The sequence below is a fragment of the Microcaecilia unicolor genome, chromosome 5 (genome assembly GCF_901765095.1).
Source record: "Microcaecilia unicolor chromosome 5, aMicUni1.1, whole genome shotgun sequence".
Lineage (NCBI taxonomy): Eukaryota > Metazoa > Chordata > Amphibia > Gymnophiona > Siphonopidae > Microcaecilia > Microcaecilia unicolor.
Genome location: NC_044035.1, coordinates 98,987,605 through 99,008,053, shown reverse-complemented (window position 1 = coordinate 99,008,053; position 20,449 = coordinate 98,987,605). Strand labels below are relative to the sequence as shown.

At 41.5% G+C, this 20,449-nt stretch overlaps 1 protein-coding gene across 1 annotated transcript in view; it reads left to right on the top strand.

Moving 5' to 3' along the window:
• The window catches only part of JMJD1C (jumonji domain containing 1C), a 673,912-nt gene that overhangs the window by 585,718 nt on the left and 67,745 nt on the right, over positions 1-20,449 (top strand). The window contains exons 14-16 of the mRNA XM_030203125.1: positions 5,168-5,257; positions 6,187-6,314; positions 6,469-6,682. Of these exons, the coding sequence (XP_030058985.1) occupies positions 5,168-5,257; positions 6,187-6,314; positions 6,469-6,682 (432 nt within the window). The remainder of the gene's footprint in view (positions 1-5,167; positions 5,258-6,186; positions 6,315-6,468; positions 6,683-20,449) is intronic.

Here is a 20,449-nt window from a genome sequence, read left to right as displayed (position 1 = left end):
GTCAAATCCACTTTCAGAAGCCAAAGTTTTCAAGACTCATTCCTCGGTGTCTCTGGGAATAGATTCTTGGACTAACGGATCATTGTCTAATGCTGAGGAGTTTGCAGACATCTCCATCAGGAGAAGGCTGATCAACTTTGTTTGCTAATAGGAAAAAGGAGGGAATGCAGAATAATGGTCCAAACAACCTATGATATTTTCAGTACAGCATGCTTTGGGTTGGATGTAATGTGCAGGAAAAGCTTGTTGCTGTAGTATGGCGAGAATCTCTTCATAGATAAGGTGCAGAAAGCTCCTACCCTGATCAAACAGCACAGTCGCCCTCCTAAAACCCTCTCCAGGCACACTTTTTGCCCAATCTTATCTTCTAGGAAATTCCCAGGTGAAGAGCAAAGGAGAATCCTACTACACTGGAAGGCATAGACAATAACCCTCCCTTCCTGCTCATCCCAGTCTAGAGAGGGATCTTATTCTTGCCTCAGTCAGCAGAGAGACCTAAAGACCCAACCAGTACTGCAGCTGAAACCAGGGGTGGGGTTTTGACTGTTGTCTCAAGAACATAGCCAGCATCCCAGTAGTTGTGCTGGACAACCTACCAATTTGAGGGAGGCTATATATATATATATATATATATTTTTTTTTTTTTTTTTTGGGGGGGGGGGGGGGGGTTCTTTTGCCAACTTTGGCCCCTTATGACCTCCAATCGATCTGTTTAGGATACCATCTGCATCTATTGGACACTCAACAAAATTGGCTACTAAGAGTATCTTGGTCAAGCTCTTAGCACCAGGAAGTACTTAACAAGGAGCTCTCTTCTTTCTTAGATACAAATAGTGGTCAAACCCATCTCACCAAGAGAAAGAGGGAAGGGATTTTTTCTCCCAAGTATTTCCTGGTCACAAAACGGACAAGGAGAAGGAGGGAAGATTCTGTCCTATCCTAGACCTAAGGACCCTGAATACGTTTTTAGTAAGAGAAACTTTCAGGATAGTTTCCCTAGGCATTATAAGTCCCTTTCTCCAAAAGAAAGACCGGGTATTTATTTATTTAGATTTTGTGCACACCTTTTTCAGTAGTAGCTCAAGGTGAGTTACATTCAGGCACACCAGAGTATTTCTGTTCAGGTACACTGGGCATTTCTGTCCCTGGAGGGCCCACAATCTAAGTTTGTACCTGAGGCGATGGAGGGTTAAGTGACTTGCCCAAGATCACAAGGAGCAGTAGTGAGATTTGAACTGGCTGCCTCTGGATGTCAAGACCGGTGCTCTAACCACTAGGCCATGCCTCCACTGTACATTCTCTGGGCTTAAAGGGAACTTCTGCGACCGGGACGTATCTGTATATGAGTATATTTCAGATTCATCATAGGGAAACACTGCTGCCAGTATCATATACTGCCATTAGGATTCACATCAACTCCTCCAGTATTCACAGAATATCTTGCGATCATATTGGCATATTTACGCAGACTAGGAGTGCACATTTTTCTCTTTCGACAATTGGTATGTATAGATCACATCTCGAGAAGAGGCAGGAAGATCAGTGCATACAGCTATCCAAGTATTAGAATTACTAGGATTCATTATAAACGGCCCCAAGTCCCAACTAAGCCTTTATCCAGAATTGGAATTCATTGGAGCTTTGCAAAGCACAGTTCAGGTAAAAGCCTTTCTACCACAGTAAATGATCACCAATTTAGTGTCCATAGTGGTAGAAATCTGAAAGAACCAGCAAACATCAGCATAGAATGTATTTAAGAATTTTGGCTCTTTCAGATTTCTACCACTATGCACTGATCTTCCTGTGTTGGGAAGCTGTCAGGATGTGGAACTGAGTCATTCCCCATGAGCCACTTATTTGGTAGGAAAGTCCAATTCCTTAGTAACCAGCTGAGCTGTAACCTATGACTGCACTGGTGGTCTGTGGATGAGGATGTGGCTTAAATGGTATTTTAAGAGTGGGGCACTCTCCCAATAGATCTTTTTGCCACTCAGAACATAAAGGTACCTGAGTAGAGTCACACAGCAGACTAGCCTCAGATATCTTCCTCCTAGATTGGAGAGGCAACATATCTTCTGAGTCCCCTGATTGCAAAAAAACTCTCCTGAAACTCAAACAGAATAAGGAAACTGATTCTCATTATCCTACACTGGCTGTGAAACAGTTCTCTCTCCTTCTGAAAATTTCCGTAAAAAGATCCATACAGCTGGGGAATTCTCCATCACTGATCATGCAAACTCGAACTCTCTTGCTCCCCAATGTAGAATCCTCTGCCCTCCCAGCTTGGATGTTGAAAGGGTAACAGCAGTTTCTTTGCACTTGTCTGACAGTGTGCCATAAGTATTCCTATCTTCCAGGAGAGATACAAATAAGAAATCAAAGATTTAAATGGAAAGGCCCTAGACCCCTTTTTATGTCCCACACAAAAACTGCTTGAATACCTTCTATATTTGAGTCCGATTTGAAAACCAGCTACTTTAGGGTACACTTAGTCCATTTGATGGTTTTCACCAGAATATAGAAGGGCTACTCATCACAGCTCTTATTTGTTTGAGTCATGTGGGACTTGCTGTTATTGAAACTTCATAAAAATCTCTTGCATTGTCATGGGACTTCAGTGTGGTATTAACCCCACTGATCCCTTTGAGCTGCTCAATGCCTGTAAACTGAAATACTCAACCATGGAAAGTCTTAATTATGGTGACAGTGACTTCGGTGTACAGATTCAGTGAGCTGCAGGCTGTAGTAACTGATCCACCTTACGTTAAATTCTTTAACAGAGTGATTTTGTGCACACATCCCAAGTTACTTCCTAAGTTAATGTTGGAATTCTGTCTTTATTTGTATTTTTATTTTGTATTAATTTGTTGCATTTGTATCCCACATCCCAGCTCTTTGCAGGCTCAAAGTGGCTTACAATACATCATGAGTAGTGGAAGAATGTTAGTAGATAAATATTTGGTATTGCAGGATCTTGGTCAGCATGATGTTAATAAAACAACAAAATAAACGGAGTCATAGTATACAAGCAGATATTATGAAACAGTTCTGAATATAGATGTGCGCGTTGTGCATTCTTTCCCAGGTCTCATACCCACAAGGGTGAAAACACACTGCACATATTGAATTGCAAAAGAACCTTGTTCACCTAGTTGGAGCAGTCAGAAGCCACTAGAAAGTCCATCCAGCTTTATTGTGTATATATGTATGGGGTTTTTTGTTGTTGTTGTTGTTTTTTTCTTCTTCTTCGTAACCCAAATAGGGTGGAATCTGCCATCAACAAATGCACACTGTCTAATTGGCTAGCAGAGTGTATTTTCTTTGCTTATCCCCAGGCAGGCTCAATTTTTAAGGGTTTTGTTGCAGCTCATAGTGTCATTTATGGTGGCTTCAGTAGCCCACATGCAGCTCTGCAAATTTCCTCTGTGGATGCTGATGTCAACATGGACAATTGGTTATATCTTCATGGCCCTCTACTGCTTAGAAAAGGATTTCCAGCACAGCAGTAGGTTTGGCCAGTTAGTCTTCCAGAATCTCTTGGAGATTTAATTCCATACTTTCATGGCCCATTGTTTTTCTTGTTCCAGACTGACTTTAAAAAAACAAAAACAAACTATAAATATGGCTGGTTGCCACCCAAAAATAAATGTTGGTGTTAGCTTGTTGCAGCAGGTTTGTTACGTTATTGTTTTCCTTTTTTTTTTCCCCTGTTGAAATTGGTCTGTAGCTAGGGATTCCAATTATCTGAGGACTTGAAATCTTGCTTGTTCTCAGAGAAAATCAAATTACTTAACCTGCAACAAATGTTCTACATGGATAGCAGAATATATATATTTTCACATTCCTGTCTTCTCCCCAAGAAACTGTATTCTATTCAAGCTAAACATAATAAACTGATGTAGTCCCATGTGACAGCAGGAAGTGGTACATATGTATAGTGAAGTAAGTCAAAAACTTTCACTGTATTCTAAGCTGGAGAAGCTTCCTGCGCTGGCTTCATCAGGGATGCCACCCATAATGTGAGGACCTATATCCTGCTGTCCATAGAGGACTTCCCTACAAGAAAGAAACATGGTTTTATTATGGTGACACATAGCTGACCAAAGCTGATGTCTCTGTAATCTGAAAGAACCTCTGATTTATTTGGATTTAATCTCATCTTGTTCAGTTAAGCAGTCAAAACTCCTTATGGGTCAAGTTGGCCTCTTGGCACTCTGGCCCTAGAAAAGCACATAGCTGATATAGTCTGTGAAAATGAAGTGGCAATAACTTTGTGGTTAGAGCAAGGAGGCTGAGAGCTAGTGAAGCTTGGTCAAATCCCACTGCAGTTCTTCTTGGGCAAGTCACAACCCTCAGGTACAAATTTTGTTTGTGAGCTGTCCAAGTAAAGTGAAATACCTGGAGTATCTGAGTGTAACACCTTGAGCTACCACTGAAAATCCAAATAAATAGAAGACTAGGCAAGGCATCATCACATGCTTTTTTTTGTTGTTGTTCTTCCTGTTTATTTTAATGGGTAATAAAAATCAGTGCTGATTAGGAATGATATTTAGAAATTATAGGTTTGTTAAAATTTTGATAACCCGCCAATTCTGAAAACAGGTCTTAGAGGCTTACAATAAAATAACCCAATGGTTTGGAAAAGAACGCCATTGAAATAGAACATATTAAAACCAGTGCAGACCCACTGGCATCAAAAGCCTGCTGAAGAAAATGAGCTTTTAAAAGCGGCTTTAAGTTTAATAATTCAGACCTGAGATATGGGGCAAATTGTTGTAAAGAAAAGGTGATAAAAAGAAAAAGCTGAGCTACTGTACTGTTGAACTCGTAATGGGTGATTCTAGGTGATGGGAGAGTCAGACGGTGTGAATCTAGAGAGTTCAGTGAATGGGAAGGTGTATAGGGAATTGTGACAGAAGAGAGATACTGGGGAGTCAAGATATAAAGTATTATGGGTAAGACAAAGAACCTTAAACCAACATCTGAAATGGACAGGCAGCCAATGCAACTGCAGAAGAAAGGGGGAAGCTTGGTCCCAGCGCTTTGCATTGCATAACTGGGCGGCAAAATACAAAATACCTTTGAAGCTGTTTGAGAAGTGGACATAAAATGTGATTTGGAATAATATCCGCAGTGAAATGTGGTTACATGTGTTGTCACATTACAGATAAAGAACTGTATACATGGCTGAAGTGTGTGAAAGGACAGCCTCATGATTACAAACATTTGATGCCAACTCAGATTATTCCAAGCTCCGGTAAGACCATAGTTCTAATGTAACTTCATGGTGGTTTGGGTTTTTTTTTTTTTCTTTTTCTTTTTTACATTGCTGAGTAGGAGGGGATAAGGAGGACAGAGGATCCAGTAAGCCTGTATACAGAGAAAATGAGAAAACATTCTGCATTTTTCTGAATATTTTAATATTTTGTTTGGTGCATATGTGAAAGTTAACTATTCTGCCTTTCTCTAGTTAATAGTTGTGCTCTTGTGCCATGTGACTAACCAAAATGTAATTTGACCAGTCATGCTTATAAGAAGATGTAATGACAGGTAGTTTTGTATAAAGGGATCCAGGGCACTTATGTGTAATATGAGAACCACCTAGTTAAAAGATGCCAAATTACTTACCAGCTTATATGCTTATCCTAAGTCAGTGTAAGAAAACTATTAGTAAAACCCAGAAATATTGCACTTTTAATTTAGTCACTATGCTGTGAAACAAATATCTTCTTGCAAGTTTTGATATTGTTGAAGGACAATGCTAAATATTTTTGAAACTTTATTTAAGGAAGGGGTGTCTACGTTTTTTCAGCAGAAGGCCGCATTATCAGAAATCCATGTGCATGAGCTGCATGAATATTTTAGCCTGCTATACCATGATTTATCGATCAGCAAAGTCAGTAAATCTCTTGTAACTCCATATCCACCAAATAGCTCTGCAATATTTCACAATTGTATGCCAGATAATTAGGTAAAATTTATTCTTTAGATAAAAATCCCAAGTGGGCTGTATCCCGAGGTTTGGCAGGCCAAACAGATGCCCCTGTTTTAAAGGGATTTAAAAGCAAATGTGATGCAAAAAAGTTATGACTGAATCATTGCTACCTTTTGGTGACAATTACATAGGTTGTGTATATATGTTTTATCTGTCCTAGAAATCTTATTATTGCCATATGTTTGTTGCAGTTCTGACAGACCTTTTAGAGGCAATGCACAACCTTAGAGAGAAATTTGATATTAAATCTCACTGTCATTGTACCATCAAGCAGAGCCTACAAGCTAGCAAGCTACCTGCAATGAACGGAGTGTCACAGGTGAGATTTAAATAATAGACTGGAGTATTTGTATCAATTACATTTTAATTAGTTTTGGTGTGAGCATCATTATACAACTTTTCCTTTAAGATATGTTAATTTTTCCATAGATTTTAATGACTGCACTGTTTGAAACCATTCTTTTGCCTTTCAGGTCTTGCAGAATGTTCTTAATCATAGTAATAAAATTTCATTGTGCATGCCTGAGTCTCAGCAGCAGAATACCCTTCTAAAGTCTGAGACTAATGGCAGTTCAAGTCCGGGAAGTGATATAAGTACAGACGGCAAATTAACCTCACCAGAATCACAGTCGCCATTGCACTGGCTTGCTGATGTAGCAGAGCAAAAGGCAAGAGAGGAGAAAAAAGGTAACCATTAAACAGAGAGAATTTGCATTTTTATAGTATTAAGTTGCTTTGGAAAAACAAAGTTGTGCAGTAATCCTCCAATGTACACAGGTGGTTCAAGGCCTTATCCCCAGCTGGCGGCCATTTCCTCCCTGCTTGGCCTACTGTACTCCATATTGCTCATGTTTCTGTGCCGCCACCTCCAAGTCTACCCAGGCCTTTGGCACTAATCAATACTTTATTGTGGCCAGAGTATCCAGAGGAGGTGAGATGTGGCAGGACGTGAGCTGTGTGGATCATATATAGTGATGCACACTACTGTGCTGTTGCCTCTCCCAAATTGTGTCACCCTAGGCAGACACTTGGTCCACTTTTTTGTTGAGCCTGCCCACAATACATAGGCTGGAAGCACCTGTTAAAACAGCATTTGATTATTTTACTACAAACATTCTACTTCTTGAAAGATCTATTACAATGAAAAATGTTGCATGGTTTGTTAGAAAGCAAGACCACTGTATTTGCTTTATTTAAACTCTAGTTTTTTATATTTAGTTTAGAAATAAATCTAGCACCAAAACCTTATCACCAAGATTATATCTTCAGGGCTATACATCCAGGAGGATAGGTATATGCAGTTCTGTCTTGAGTGTAGATAGTTGATTGGCTAGTGACCAAGTGTACTACTAGTAACTTGGCATGAAGGTGGTAAACCCCAAGTATTACCTAAATAGGGATTTAGAGAGTTCCAGGGAGATGCTGGCTGTTATGGTACAGGTGGATGCTAATATTATAGGAAAGTTCAGGAGGGAAGCTCCAGAGGATAAATTTAATCTTAAAGGTAGAAAACCAAAATCCAGGTCATTCTGTGTGCAGGACCTAAAAGTCTCAATGCATTAATGAGGCAGAGGGGAGCTTTAGATTTGATAGGAACCGAGGAACATCTTGGGTAGTTAATTCTGGTGGGATGGGCTATATCCCCTTACCAAAAAATAGAACACGTCTGCTGGTACTTACAAAATGAAGATAGAGCAACTTTTATATTAGATCATGGGGAATTGTTGACACGTGCTTTGGCATGAGTTAACTCTGAAGGATATTGTTAAAAAACTAGAAAATCCTACTGATGAGGATATTGAAAAAGGCAAGGCAGCTCAGTAGGCATCAAATAAAAAGCAGACAAAATGAGTGATGCCAAATGACTTTATTAGTTGGGTTATAAAAAAGAATTTAAAAAAAACAGTTGTGTCTATGTGCAAATGCCAGAAGCTCACAAAAATAACTTTGGCAAGTTAGAATGTTTAGCTATAAATGATAGACAGTAGATTCAGAAAATGACGGCAGATAAAGACCATATGGCCTACCTATTTTGTTCATCCATACCATCTACAGTACTTTTATTTTCTCTCCCTTAGCAATATTTGTTTGTCTCATGCTTTCTGGAATTTCGATACAGTCTCTATTCACTCCAGAGGTAGAAGGGAACTCAAATGCAAGATTGTAGGCTACCTACTGATTGATAAATATTACACTGGAGGATAGCCAGCTTTTTTTTAAGGGCTCCAGTGGTGTGATCCAAGTAAACTATGTTCAGGCCAGTGAGCTTGCTGTTCGTGCTGAGGAAAAAGGGTAAAAGCTATGAAGGAAAAACATTACATGTCCTATGGATAAACAAGGCGTATTGAGGAGGAACCAGTCTGAATTTGGCAATGGAAGTCGTATGTTATTAATCCATTAGAATAATTTGAAGGTATAAAACAGCATGTGGGTAAGGGTAAGCCTGATTGTCAAATTCATATACACAAAGACTCTAAAGATGCCTGACTCAAGAAATAAAAAAATGTCATGATAAATGAAGCAGTATGGGCTGGTAGTGTGAATTACTGTGGATTGGTAACTGGTTAAAATATAGGACAGAAAGAGGAAGAGTAATGTGTTCATTTTTCCAGTGGAAAGAGGCAAATAATGGATTGCCCACAGGGATCTGTACCAGGACCAGTGAGCAAATTTGTAGATGATAAAACTGTTATTCAAAATAGTTAAAACACAGACTGAGGAACTGCAGAGGAAGCCTGCTAAACTGGGGAAAGGACATCTAAATGGCAAATTAAGTTTAATGTGGACAAATGCAAAATAATGGAGTTCGGGAGAATTAATTATAATACACCTGTTGCTAACTTTCTTATGGTGGTACACAGGAAAAAATGATCTTGGAGCCATTGTGGTCAGGATGTTTAAATCCTTAGCTCAGCAAGCAGCAAAAGCGAAAAAAGGAAAATAGAAGGTTAAGTGTTCAAAATGAATAGAGAACAATATAATTCCTCTGTATAGATCTGTGATCCAACCACATCTTGAGTACCGTGGTTCTGGTCACCCTATCTCAAAAAGCATGCAGTGAAGGGGATATGATAGAGGTTTATATATAATAAGTTATGTGGGCCAGGTAAATAGTTGGTTGGTTATTTATTATTGAGATTTACTAACTGCCTTAATGTAGAGATTCACCTAAGGTGGTGTACAACAGGGGTAACCACATAAATTTACCCTTTTCAAATCAAGCACTAAATGATATATCATAAAGCTAACTTGTAGCGGGTTTCAAACAGGTTTTTAGAGTTTTCAGTCAGTGCACCAGCTATGCAATTTGTTGTCAGAGGGTATGGATAAAGTTAATTGTATAGCTGGTTTTAAACAAGGTTTGGACAGGCTTCTGGAGGACAGATCCATTAACAAATCACTAACCCATTGTAGGGAGTGGAAGAGTAGCCCAATGGTTAGTGCAGTGACCTGAGAACCAGAGGAACTGGGTTTGATTCCCACTGTAGCTCTTTGTGACTCTGGGCAAGTCACTTAACCCTCCATTGCCCACGTACAAAATAAGTATCTGTATATAATATGTAAACCACTTTGATTGTAACGACAGAAAGGTGGTGTGATAAATCTCATCCCCTTTCCCCCTCTATCCATTTAGTTTGAGCAATAGGGAATATGATGGATAGTTCTAGGTGATCCAGATTAACCTCTGTCAGAGACAGGATTCTAAGGTAAATGGACCATTGGTTTAACCCAGCATGGCACATCTTATGAATTTGTTGAAAGTGCTGGGCCGTATTTAAGTAAACTGTAGGGCTATTTCCTCTCACCTTGTGAAACTAATTGTTCCATTGTTTGAGAATGGCTAGAATTTTTATTTCCGGATGTAGCCTAAATTGTGAATGGCAACACTTTGTAGTTGAAAGAAACAGGGACAAGATTGGTAAATAACTTGAAGTTCAAATTTATAATTTATTTTGTACACGAAAGCTACAAAATAGTAGAAGCCTTTTTACTGTATTATTTTTTGTTTCTAAAACCTAGCCTGCCTCACAATTGTGTCACAGACAAATCTGGATAGTGTGACCTTTCTGATGTATGCTTTTTCCTATCTGAAACTTGTCCAATCTGCATTTTTGTACTCACAAGTCAATCAAAGACCAGGAAGAGGTGAAAATCTTGAATTAGAAAGTTCATTCTAATAAAGTTGGAAGAGCATTAGTCTAAATTTAAAATAGGTTTATGGCCTATCAGGCCATTTTGGGTAATGAAAACTTGCAGATGTGAATAGTAGTTCTCTTTTTCACTTTAAAACAATGTTTGAGACCAATGTACTAAGATGTAAAATGTTTTCCGTGAAAGAGGACAATGTGCAAAAAAAACCCAAACAAAATGCCTCAAGATACAGTACAGTTTAGAGGGCCGAGGCTCAAAACTAATGCTAGGGCTAAAAGGGGAGTTGTGCCAGGTTTGTGCGCAGTCATGTTATTGTGTGCTGAATGCTCTAATGGTTTCAGCACAGGTGTAGACTGCATTTAAATGCATGTTAAATGTGGTCATTATATATCCTGCAGTCATGCTGAGAAAAAAAGAAAAGTTTCTCAAGTGCATTTAGCGCAATAAATTTTCTGTCAGGTCTGGGACAGTGTTAGAAGGGTTTGTTGAGATGAGAAGTGTCTATCAGCTTCTCTTCTCTCCTTCCAACCTCGCTACTCTGCTTCACCAGATCCCCAAAATACCTGGTGGTCTAGTGGCCCCCTCCTGACCCATTTTGAGTATTCCCCCCCCCCCCCCCCCCCCGGTCCCTCCACTCACTTTGGTCTAGTGGAAGCCTAAACCCACCCCCAGGCCCTCTTAAGTTAGGAGGCAGGAGCGATTCCCACTCACTCCTGCTTCTCTGGGCTCCATCTTCAAAATGGTGTCACCCCATGTGGTGCATCCTAGGATTCACTGGGCAGGGCTTAACTACCATATAAGGGAGAAACCTCCTTATATGGTAGCTAGGCCCGGAGAAGCAGGAGCAAGGGGGCATTTCTATGCCTCCTACAAGGTATGGAGGTCTGGGTGGGGGTGGGCTTCTACTTAGACCACCAGGCCAAAGTGACTGAGGGAGGGGCCTGGCCTAGCTTGGGGGACCACAGGAGCACCAGGGTATTTTGTAACTAGAGGGAACCGGGGGGAGGGGGAGGTAGGGCACTGGACCACCATGACCTTTTTTTTTTTTTTTTAAAGGTTTGGGGAAAGGGGGTGGAGTGGTCAGGGTTGGGTGTTGTTAAACACTAGAGGTATGCTTGCGGGTGGATGGGAGGTGTTGGGTTGGGAATAAGGGACTTGCCACTGCATGCTTTTTTTACAAAAATCTACGAAATGGCGGAGCAGTGCCTCACGTCTGCCTGTAAAAGAAGAAAAATCGCCTCGTCGGCCGGCCTTCCCTCACTGTGTTCCGCCCTTGCGGAAATAGGAAATTATGTCAGAGGGCAGGACACAATGAGGGAAGGCCGGCCGACGAGGCGATTTTTCTTCTTTTACAGGCAGACGCGAGGCACCACTCCGCCTCTTCGTAGATTTTTTTAAAGGCTGGGTCACGGTGCCGGGTGGCAGGAGAAGAGGGTCGTCAGCACGGAGCTGGTAGGCAGGTGGGGACTGGATCGGGGAGGGGACCTACAAATAAAGGTGCCGGTACCGTACCGGCGCTTACCGGCACAAAAAAAGCACTGCCTAACATGCTCTACCTCCATTGTATGTAAATCTATCTCATGCATATTCATTATGGGTATCCTGAAAACTTGACTGACTAGATGTGTTCCAAGAACTGGGTTGAGAACCCCTGATCTAGACACATGAATATTAAATTTAAATTTATAAGCATAACTTTAAAGATGAATTTTCAGCAGAAAACTTACTCCCCTGTTTACTAAGCCACACAAGCAGCTGCCGTGCGCTAATGCTGACGCAACCCATTCACTTTGAACAGACTGTCGGCATTGCCGTGTGGTTTAGTAAGCAAGGAGCTTCTAAGTTTGGCTAAAAATAGGACACTAATTTAGAAACCCAGCTTTTTTTGCATATCAGGCCCTTAATTTTGGAGAGGTGGTTTTTTTTTTTTTTGAATTTACTCAATCTTTTGGTAGTTAAAAATATGACTAAAGTAGATTCTATGCACATACATGTATTTAAACTCACAAATGATGAGAGACTGAGATAACAACATGCAAATCAGTTAATTATGAATTTTGCAAAGGGCTTTCAAAAAAGGCATGGCAGGCCCGTTTTTGTAATAAATTTAATTATATATTTGTGGCTGCCTTAGCTATTTTTCAGATACAACTTTGTTGTAAAACTAATTGGCATCTGTAGCAAACTTTGCCAGAAGAGACTACTAGCATACGAGAAATCCCGTGAATTACTACATCAGCCCCTTGAGGTGATGTATACATTCAAGGGTTTAATTCTATAAGCAATTTAAATGTGTAGGACAGTTTTCTTTGTGCACAAGAAGCACTTATAAAAACAAACACACACAAGTGTGCACTGGTGTCATTTTGTGCGATATACATTTAGGCATTCCTGTAAATGGAGAACAGGTGGATTTGGGGTAGGATAGGCACTTAAGATACCCAGATGTACCAATTGTTAACACAGTACGTGATGTCAGAAAAAGGCCTGCATGGTCCATCCAGTCTGCCCAATAGTGACATTATCAAAGCATTATTGAACCAACAATCTAATAGTAGTATTTATTTATTTGGTTCACTTGTATCCAACATTAGTAGTATTACAACATTTTACTCACTAAATTCCACTATACAGTGTCTTCCTCTCCCACACTGAGATGTATAAGACTCACACTCATACAATATGAATGTGGTATAAAATATGCATACTTGCTTCTGACCCGTCCTTGCCATTTTCAGGGCTAAAACTGTAAAATGTCTGCTCATACTGACCCTACTTCCCAGCTATTGCAGTTGCCCTCGAAACCCACTCCAGCCCATCCTGATCTGTCATGCCATATATGGGACACAGACCATCTAGCATTGGCCTCGCTTCCCCACTGCTGGAGCTGCCATTTAAGTGCCATTTCTATGCATCATTAATGAACTTATAGCTGTTGATATGTTAAGTTTTTTGTTTTAAGACTATCCTTTTTCTGTTTAGGAATCCTTTGTGTCTGTCCCACGCATTTTTGAATTCTGTCACTGTCTCCACCACCTCCACCGGTAGGGCATTCCAGGCATCCACCATTCTTTACAGCATAGAAACACCTGCATGGAAGAAGTCTACTTTCCATGTTTGCCTTTATAAAATAGGTACAGCATCTGCCCCTAAATGCCTTTTCTGCCTTGTTATAAAATTTGATCCCCATGTACACAGTCATCTTAGGTCCTTACATAGTGGTTTTAACACTTTTGGATTTCACCTTTTGAATTGCAGACAAATATTCTCACATATGGGTGACATCATCTACAGAGCCCAGTGAAGTCAGTTGCACTGTCACTTTAAAATCTTTGAGATGGTGCTCTCACTGCGCATGTGTGGGTGCCTTTTTGCCCAACCCTTGATAGTGGGACTAGCAGTCTATCATTTTCTGCGGTGCAGAGAGGTGGGGGTTTTTTTTTAAATCTCTCCTCAGCACATCAAACTTTCGCCTTTTTGGTGCCCTCCCTTTTTTGGGATATTTTTCTTCATATTCTTCTTTTTTTTTCAGTATTAATCTGTTAGGTTTAGTTGTTGTTTTCCATTATTTTTCAATTTTCAGCTTTTGGGGCCTCTGAGCTCACCTTTTGCCCAGGAAACATCAACACTTCATGTACACGACTACTCAAGCTCCCTAGTGCGAGGCTGTCGGAGGACAGAACACTCCCTGGGCCATAGAGCTTTTTGATTTTGCATCGGCCATTTTCCCTCTGTCGATGAGGGTGCTGAGTGGCTTTAAGAAGTATACTCAGTGCAGTTGGACTATTTCAGGCACAGACCACTATAACTGGTGTGTTCAGTGTTTGGGTCCAGAGCACTGGGACATGCCGTGTAGTCTCTGACAGCAAATACAAGCGAGGACCCTTAAAGCCTGCAGAGTCCAGCATGAAAAACCTTTTTATTCTGCATTGATCATGGCTGGGGATATGGCATTGGATGTGGAACTGCGTTGGCATTGACATTTGGTGTACTGACTCAACATCGAGAGGGTCCAAATTCGGACTGAGTACCACAAAACAGTGGTGGACTCTACAACTCCTTTGTCGGTGTTGTGCGCATTGAGGGACCCGCAGCATAAAAAACCTAAGAAGAATCGCTATTGTTGTGCCTCCAGACACTTTGCTAACACCTCCCGTGCATCGACGTCTTCGATGCACGAGAAGCATCCATGCCACAGTGACCGCTCTCCTCCTCTCCAACTTCATTCGCATAGAGAGCCTTTGAGGTCTTCGAGACCTCCTGTGCTGCACAGGCTATTACCCAGGCTGCATCCACACTGCTTTCCCAGCTGGTACCAACACCTGCTCTACATGAAGAAATCCAAGCTATGCTCAAGGAGGAGTTTTCAGGGCTACTGCGTTCAGAGTCTGTACAGGCTTACAGGTTGATTGCCTCAGACCAGCCCATCAGTACATCAGAGAGACGGTCACGGGAGAGGTCCCTTATGCCGACTCTGCGTCATCTGTCTGGGGCAGCATGAACCCAACCGATGCATTTGTCAACATCAGCAGAGGAACTTTCTCCAACTTTGGAGACTCATCTGCTTCAATGCACCTCGATGCAGAACCAACACTAGTCGACACACTCTTTTACATTCTTCCCATGAACAGAACTTTGAAGTTTCAGACTCGGACCTCTCCTGGGAGATGGATCAAGACCCACAGGGCCTATGGCATTCCATCTGATCCTCCGCCACCTGAGAGATGTAGATCTCCTCCAGAAAGTATATCCTTTCCTGGCTTTGTCCATGAGATGCTCAAGGCGCACCTTTCAAATTAGAGGAAGAACCTCATTCAGAGCTTTTTGAGGTTCTTGATTATGGCTCTAATAGAGAAGGAATCGCTGTTCCAGTTCATACAATTATGAAAAATACTCTACTTAGAAAACTGGGAGACTCCTCTGACAGTTCAAGTAGCCCCAAAGAAAATTGATACAATGTATAGGATACAGAAATCCAGTAGATTTGAGAAAGCACAGTTACCCCATCATTCTCTAGTTGTGGAATCTTCTTTAAAACATACTCACAGTACAAGATCTCATGCTTCTGCTCCTCCAGGAAGAGAAGCTAGAATATTGAACTCTTTTAGCAGAAAAACGTTTCAAGCTACAATGCTAACAAATTATTATTATTATTTATTGCACTTGTATACCACATTTTCCCACCTATTTGCAGGCTCAATGTGGCTTACAAAAATCTATAATGGCTTCACCATTTCAGGGAACAGAAGTATATTTGGTGGTACAGAGATATAATAATAAGGTTAGCAGTCGATCTACTCAAGCAGTTATAGAGAGAAAACGGTCAAAGTGAGGGTGGGGTGTTGATGAGTTGTAGTTAGTTATGGATTCTCATGGTAAGCCTTGGTGAATAGATAGGTTTTCAACGATTTGGAAAAGTTTGTTATTTCTTTAAATTGCATATTGAATTATCAATTGTATTCAACAATTTACTTAAAATCTCTCACACAGGGTACTCTATCCTTTGTACAATTCCTCTGCCCCAAGAAAGCTGTGGAATTCCATAAGCTTCACAGGAAACCTCTTGACATCTGGCAAGACAGGCCTTTGTCTCTTCCCACATTTCCGCCTTAGCAGTCGCAATGCGACATCTTTCCTGGCTCAGGGTCTCTGACCTCGAATCTGCTGTTCAGGAACACCTAGCAGATGTCCCTTGTCATAGAGAAAACTTGTTTGTGACAAAGTCAAGGAAATGGCCAACCTAATTTTTAAAAAAATGCAGATACTATAAATACGCATACCACAAACTTCTGCTGCTGCTTCTAAAAGATTTGCAGAAGGATATTGACACTTAATTTACTGTATGTTTAAGCATAGTTACACTCCTACTCCTACGCCCCAATGCTCTCCTCCAAGGCAGCAGCGGGGTCAAAATCCCGGACACCCTCTCAGTTTAAACAACCCAGTTTTTGACTCCTTCCTAGAGAGTATTGCCACTGTGCAGTTGTCCATGCCAAGCGACCTACCAGTCAAAGGGAGGCTCATTCTCTTTCAACAGAAGTAGCCTCACGTAACCTCTGATCATTGGGTGCAACACACCATTCAGCACAGCTACGCTCTGCATTGACAAAGAAGACCTCCTGACCATCCACCAAGAGAGTATTAACTGCCTCCAAATGAAACTACTTTGAGTGGAGCTCTCGACCCTCTTCTTTTTTTTTTCTTTTTTTTTTTAATTTATATTTTACCATGTCAATACAGATAAAATAGAGACACAAGAAATACAGTTAACCAGCATAAATCATTAGCAGAAATTGAAGAATGATGTACAATGAAATAAAATATGCACTTGGCATTCCCGTATTGACATATATATAACAAGCAACTATACTTCTCTCTCACCCCCGTATACCAGACAAACAAACTTACTTAAAGAAAGAACCAACATGCATCCATCATCTCTTATCCCCATTTATCCCAGCCCCCTATCCCCACCCTCCCCATCAGTCTTGTGGTGTTTGGGGGTCATGGGAATTCTAAATCTCTAAAAGTTGTTGCCAGAGAGTAGCATACTGTCTGTTATTCACATTGAAGGCACGTGTATAAAGCATACTCTCGTATTTGGCCACCTCAATTACTCTTGATACCCAACACGCAAAGGGTGCAGGATCCTCAGATGTCCAGAACCGCAAAATCATTTTTTTAACTACCAGTGTTATCATGTAGCTAAATCTCCTCTGAGGCTGCGACAGACCCTGAGAGAGTAGGAGAGACTGCTCACCCAAGAGCAAGGTAGCATTAAGGCCACGCCAGTGTAAGCCGAAAGACCTAGTTAAGCACAAAAAAGACTTTATTCCAAATATCTAATTTAGGGCATTCTAAAAAAGCATGTAGGAGAGTTCCAGGGCCGGTATTGCACTTTGGGCACTGAGCAGAGTCCCACATCTTCATCTGGGCCCCTTTTGCCCTAGATATATAGGCTCTGTGTATAATTTTATATTGTGTCTCTTGCAAATCCACCAGCTTAACCATTTCATGTAATGTGGCAAATAGTGTACAAAATCGAGAGTGTGAGTATGGAGTGATCCTCATTCCATTTCTGTATGACTCTACCTAGGGTTCCCCCTGGAATTGTAAGTTTTAATATTTTATACTAAGTAGCCAACCTATTCCCACTAACTGGTATGTTCTTAATTGCAGTGTCAGCCGCCCCGTATGTCCCCTGCCCTCCGTACTTCGTCTTGACCTTGCTGCCAATAGTGTCTAGCTTGTAGATAGGGTAACGTGACCAGTAGGTAAGCTCCATTTCTCTTTTGCCTGGGAGAAAGATATGAAATGATCTGCGTCTGGCATAAGCATGTGGCCTAAACTATTGCAGCCCATCCTCGCCCAGTTGCGAAAGACTGAGGGGCCCATACCTGCCGGAAAGTTCACATTGCCTACAAGCTGTAGAAAGGAGGAGGCATCTGGACTACGTTGTTGGCGTTGCCTCCACCAACACCAGGCTACACGTAGAGGTGCCAAAAAACTTAACTGCAAAGATATATTGTGTGCCCAGACCTGAAGGGGTATGCAAGAGGTTTGTGAAGGAGTATGGAGCACACCAGCCCTCCAGCCATCACTGTGGAGTAAACTGAGGTACTCCTGCTATTCCCTAAGAAACAATCCTCATCAATGCTGCAACACTGTACAGTCGCAAATCCGGAAATTTGAGTCCTCCCAGGGCTTTATCAAGAACCAATTTGGGGTATCCTATGTGCGCTCTTCGCTCATCCTTTCTTTTAATCCACATTGGGATAGTTTGCAGAGCATATAGCATTTTATGTAGTAATACCATCTTGGTCAAAGCTATTCTTCCGAACAAAGAGATTGGAAGGTCCTTCCAACACAAACAGAGCTGTCTGATTTTTATCTGTCTGATCTAAGATATTACACCTATGCATCACGGCCTAACTAGTGCTGAGAAAGATTTCCAGATAGCGCATGGGACATTTCACCGGAGGGATAGATAGGGTCAAAAGTCTTGGGTCCAGGTGCTCCCCTCCCAGTGGGAGAAGTTCCGGTTTGTCACAACTCGTAAGCCGGATGTGGCTCCAAACTATACTTAACTATAGCCAGTGCTGTCGGAAGATGTGCCGTGGCATCTTCGAGGTAAAGCAGTATGTCGTCCGCAAAGAGGAGAATGCAGATTTCTTTTTTTCTCTCTTGAATGCCTTTTATCTGATCGCTTAGGCGAATTTTAACTGCTAAGGGCTCAATAGCTAATAAGAATAATATAGGGGACAAAGGGCATCCTTGTCTAGAACCTCGTTGCAAATCAAATCTCTCTGTCAATTTGTTATTGATCAACAACTGCGCTTGTGGGTGGGTATAGAGGGCCACAATCCAGTTTATAATTCTGCCCTGGAGCCCATATCTCTCTAGAACCCAGAATAGGTATTGCCATGATATGCTATTGAACTCTTTCGCCATATCCAAGCCAGCAATGGTCTCCTTTCCCCCTATAAGCGTGTATGAGGTTCATAGAAGCATATCTGCCAGGTACAAAACCAACTGGTTCTCATGTATAATGGAGGGCAGATAGGCATTCATCCGACAAGCCAGAATGGCTGCCAGGAGTTTGATATCTTGGTTAAGGAGAGGTATGGGGCGATAGGGTCCCACTTGTGATGCATCTTTCCCTGGCTTAGGTAACAGTACAATATTGGCCAAGTTTTGATGCCGACCCACACCATCCTGACCCATCATGTTGTACATATTACTCAGAGGCTGTGCTATTAGATCAGATAGAATGCAGCAATAATCAGGCCCAAACCAATCCGGGCCAGGGACTTTTGTTAGTCTTAACGATTTAATGCCTGCTCTAATTTCTTTTGGTGAGATTGGCCGGTTCAGCACCTGTACCGAGAGTGAACACTACTGAGGTGTTAAATCCACATAAGCACCTGCTCGTCAGATGCGCCATCTACTCGGTCACATGGCATCAATGGTCCATATAACCCCCTTGGTTCGACTTCACGTCCAAATTCCTCAGTGAACTCATTTCTCAGTGGTCCCAAGCCATGGGATTGCTCTCAGCTCCTATTTGAGTAACTTTACAGCTATGCCACTCTACAGTGGTGGATAGTATCCTAGAATCTCACCGGGGGTCTTCCATTTCAGCCCCTTCCACATCACAAGGTCCTCACATGTATGCTTCCATAGTAGGTTGGGCACTCACCTCGATGGTCTCCACACAAGGTTCTTGGTCCTCACGGGAGAAATTAAATCATATCAATCTCCTAGAATTGTGAGCAGTCTAGAATGCTCTCTCAAGGGTTTCCAAGATTATATTCTCGATCAGGTAATACTTGTTCACATGGACAGCCAGGTTGTAATGTATTACCTCAAAACAAGAGGAAATGGTTCTTACCACCTCTGTCGGCAAGCCATACAGATATAGACTTGGGCAGCTTCTCAAAACATCTTTCTAAGAGCTGTTTACCTAGTCAGCAAACAGAATGCTGTGGCAGACGAGCAGAATACTTCAACCTCACGAATGATCCCTCAGCATATCTGTTTCAGTAATGGGGGGCCCCAGCGATAGACCGCTTCACAGAACAAGTAGCTTCCTTGCTTTTGTTCCAGGATATATTCTCCAAATCGTATAACCCCAGATGCCTTCTTGCTCCACTGGGGAGCGGACCTTCTATACACCTTTCTCCCAATACCTCTCATAGGGAGAACTGCGTTAAGACCATGATTCTAATTGCTCCCTACTGGCCATGTCAAATCTGGTTCCCTTTCCTCCTAGGATTATCATCTAGAGAAACATTGAGGTTAGATCCTTTTCCAACCCTAATATCGCAGATTGAGGAGTCCCTCCTCCTTACAGACCCTGTCAGCTTGGTTCCAGATGACACAGACTTTGTTCTTTAAATCTTCCTGATCCAATCTCTAAGATATTCCTTGCCTCTAGAAGACCACCTACACAGAAATATTACAGTTTAAAGTGGAAAAGATTTTTCTATCTGGTGTGCAGCCAGAGCACTCAATCTTGCTAGGTGCTCCCTTCCTACCCTTATGGAGTACTTCCTTCATCTTTCAAATTCTGGCCTCAAAACTAATTCAGAGTACACTTGGGTGCCATTAGCGCTTTTCACTCTAGAGTTGATGATAAGCCAGTTTCCATTCATCCCTTAATAGTTAAATTCATGAAAAGTTTATTTCATACCAGACCTTCTATCAAATCACCTCCGGTGGCATAGGATCTCAGTGTCATCATAACAGCTCTCATGAAACTTCCATTTCAACCACTTCATTCCTGTTTTTTTTTTTTTTTTT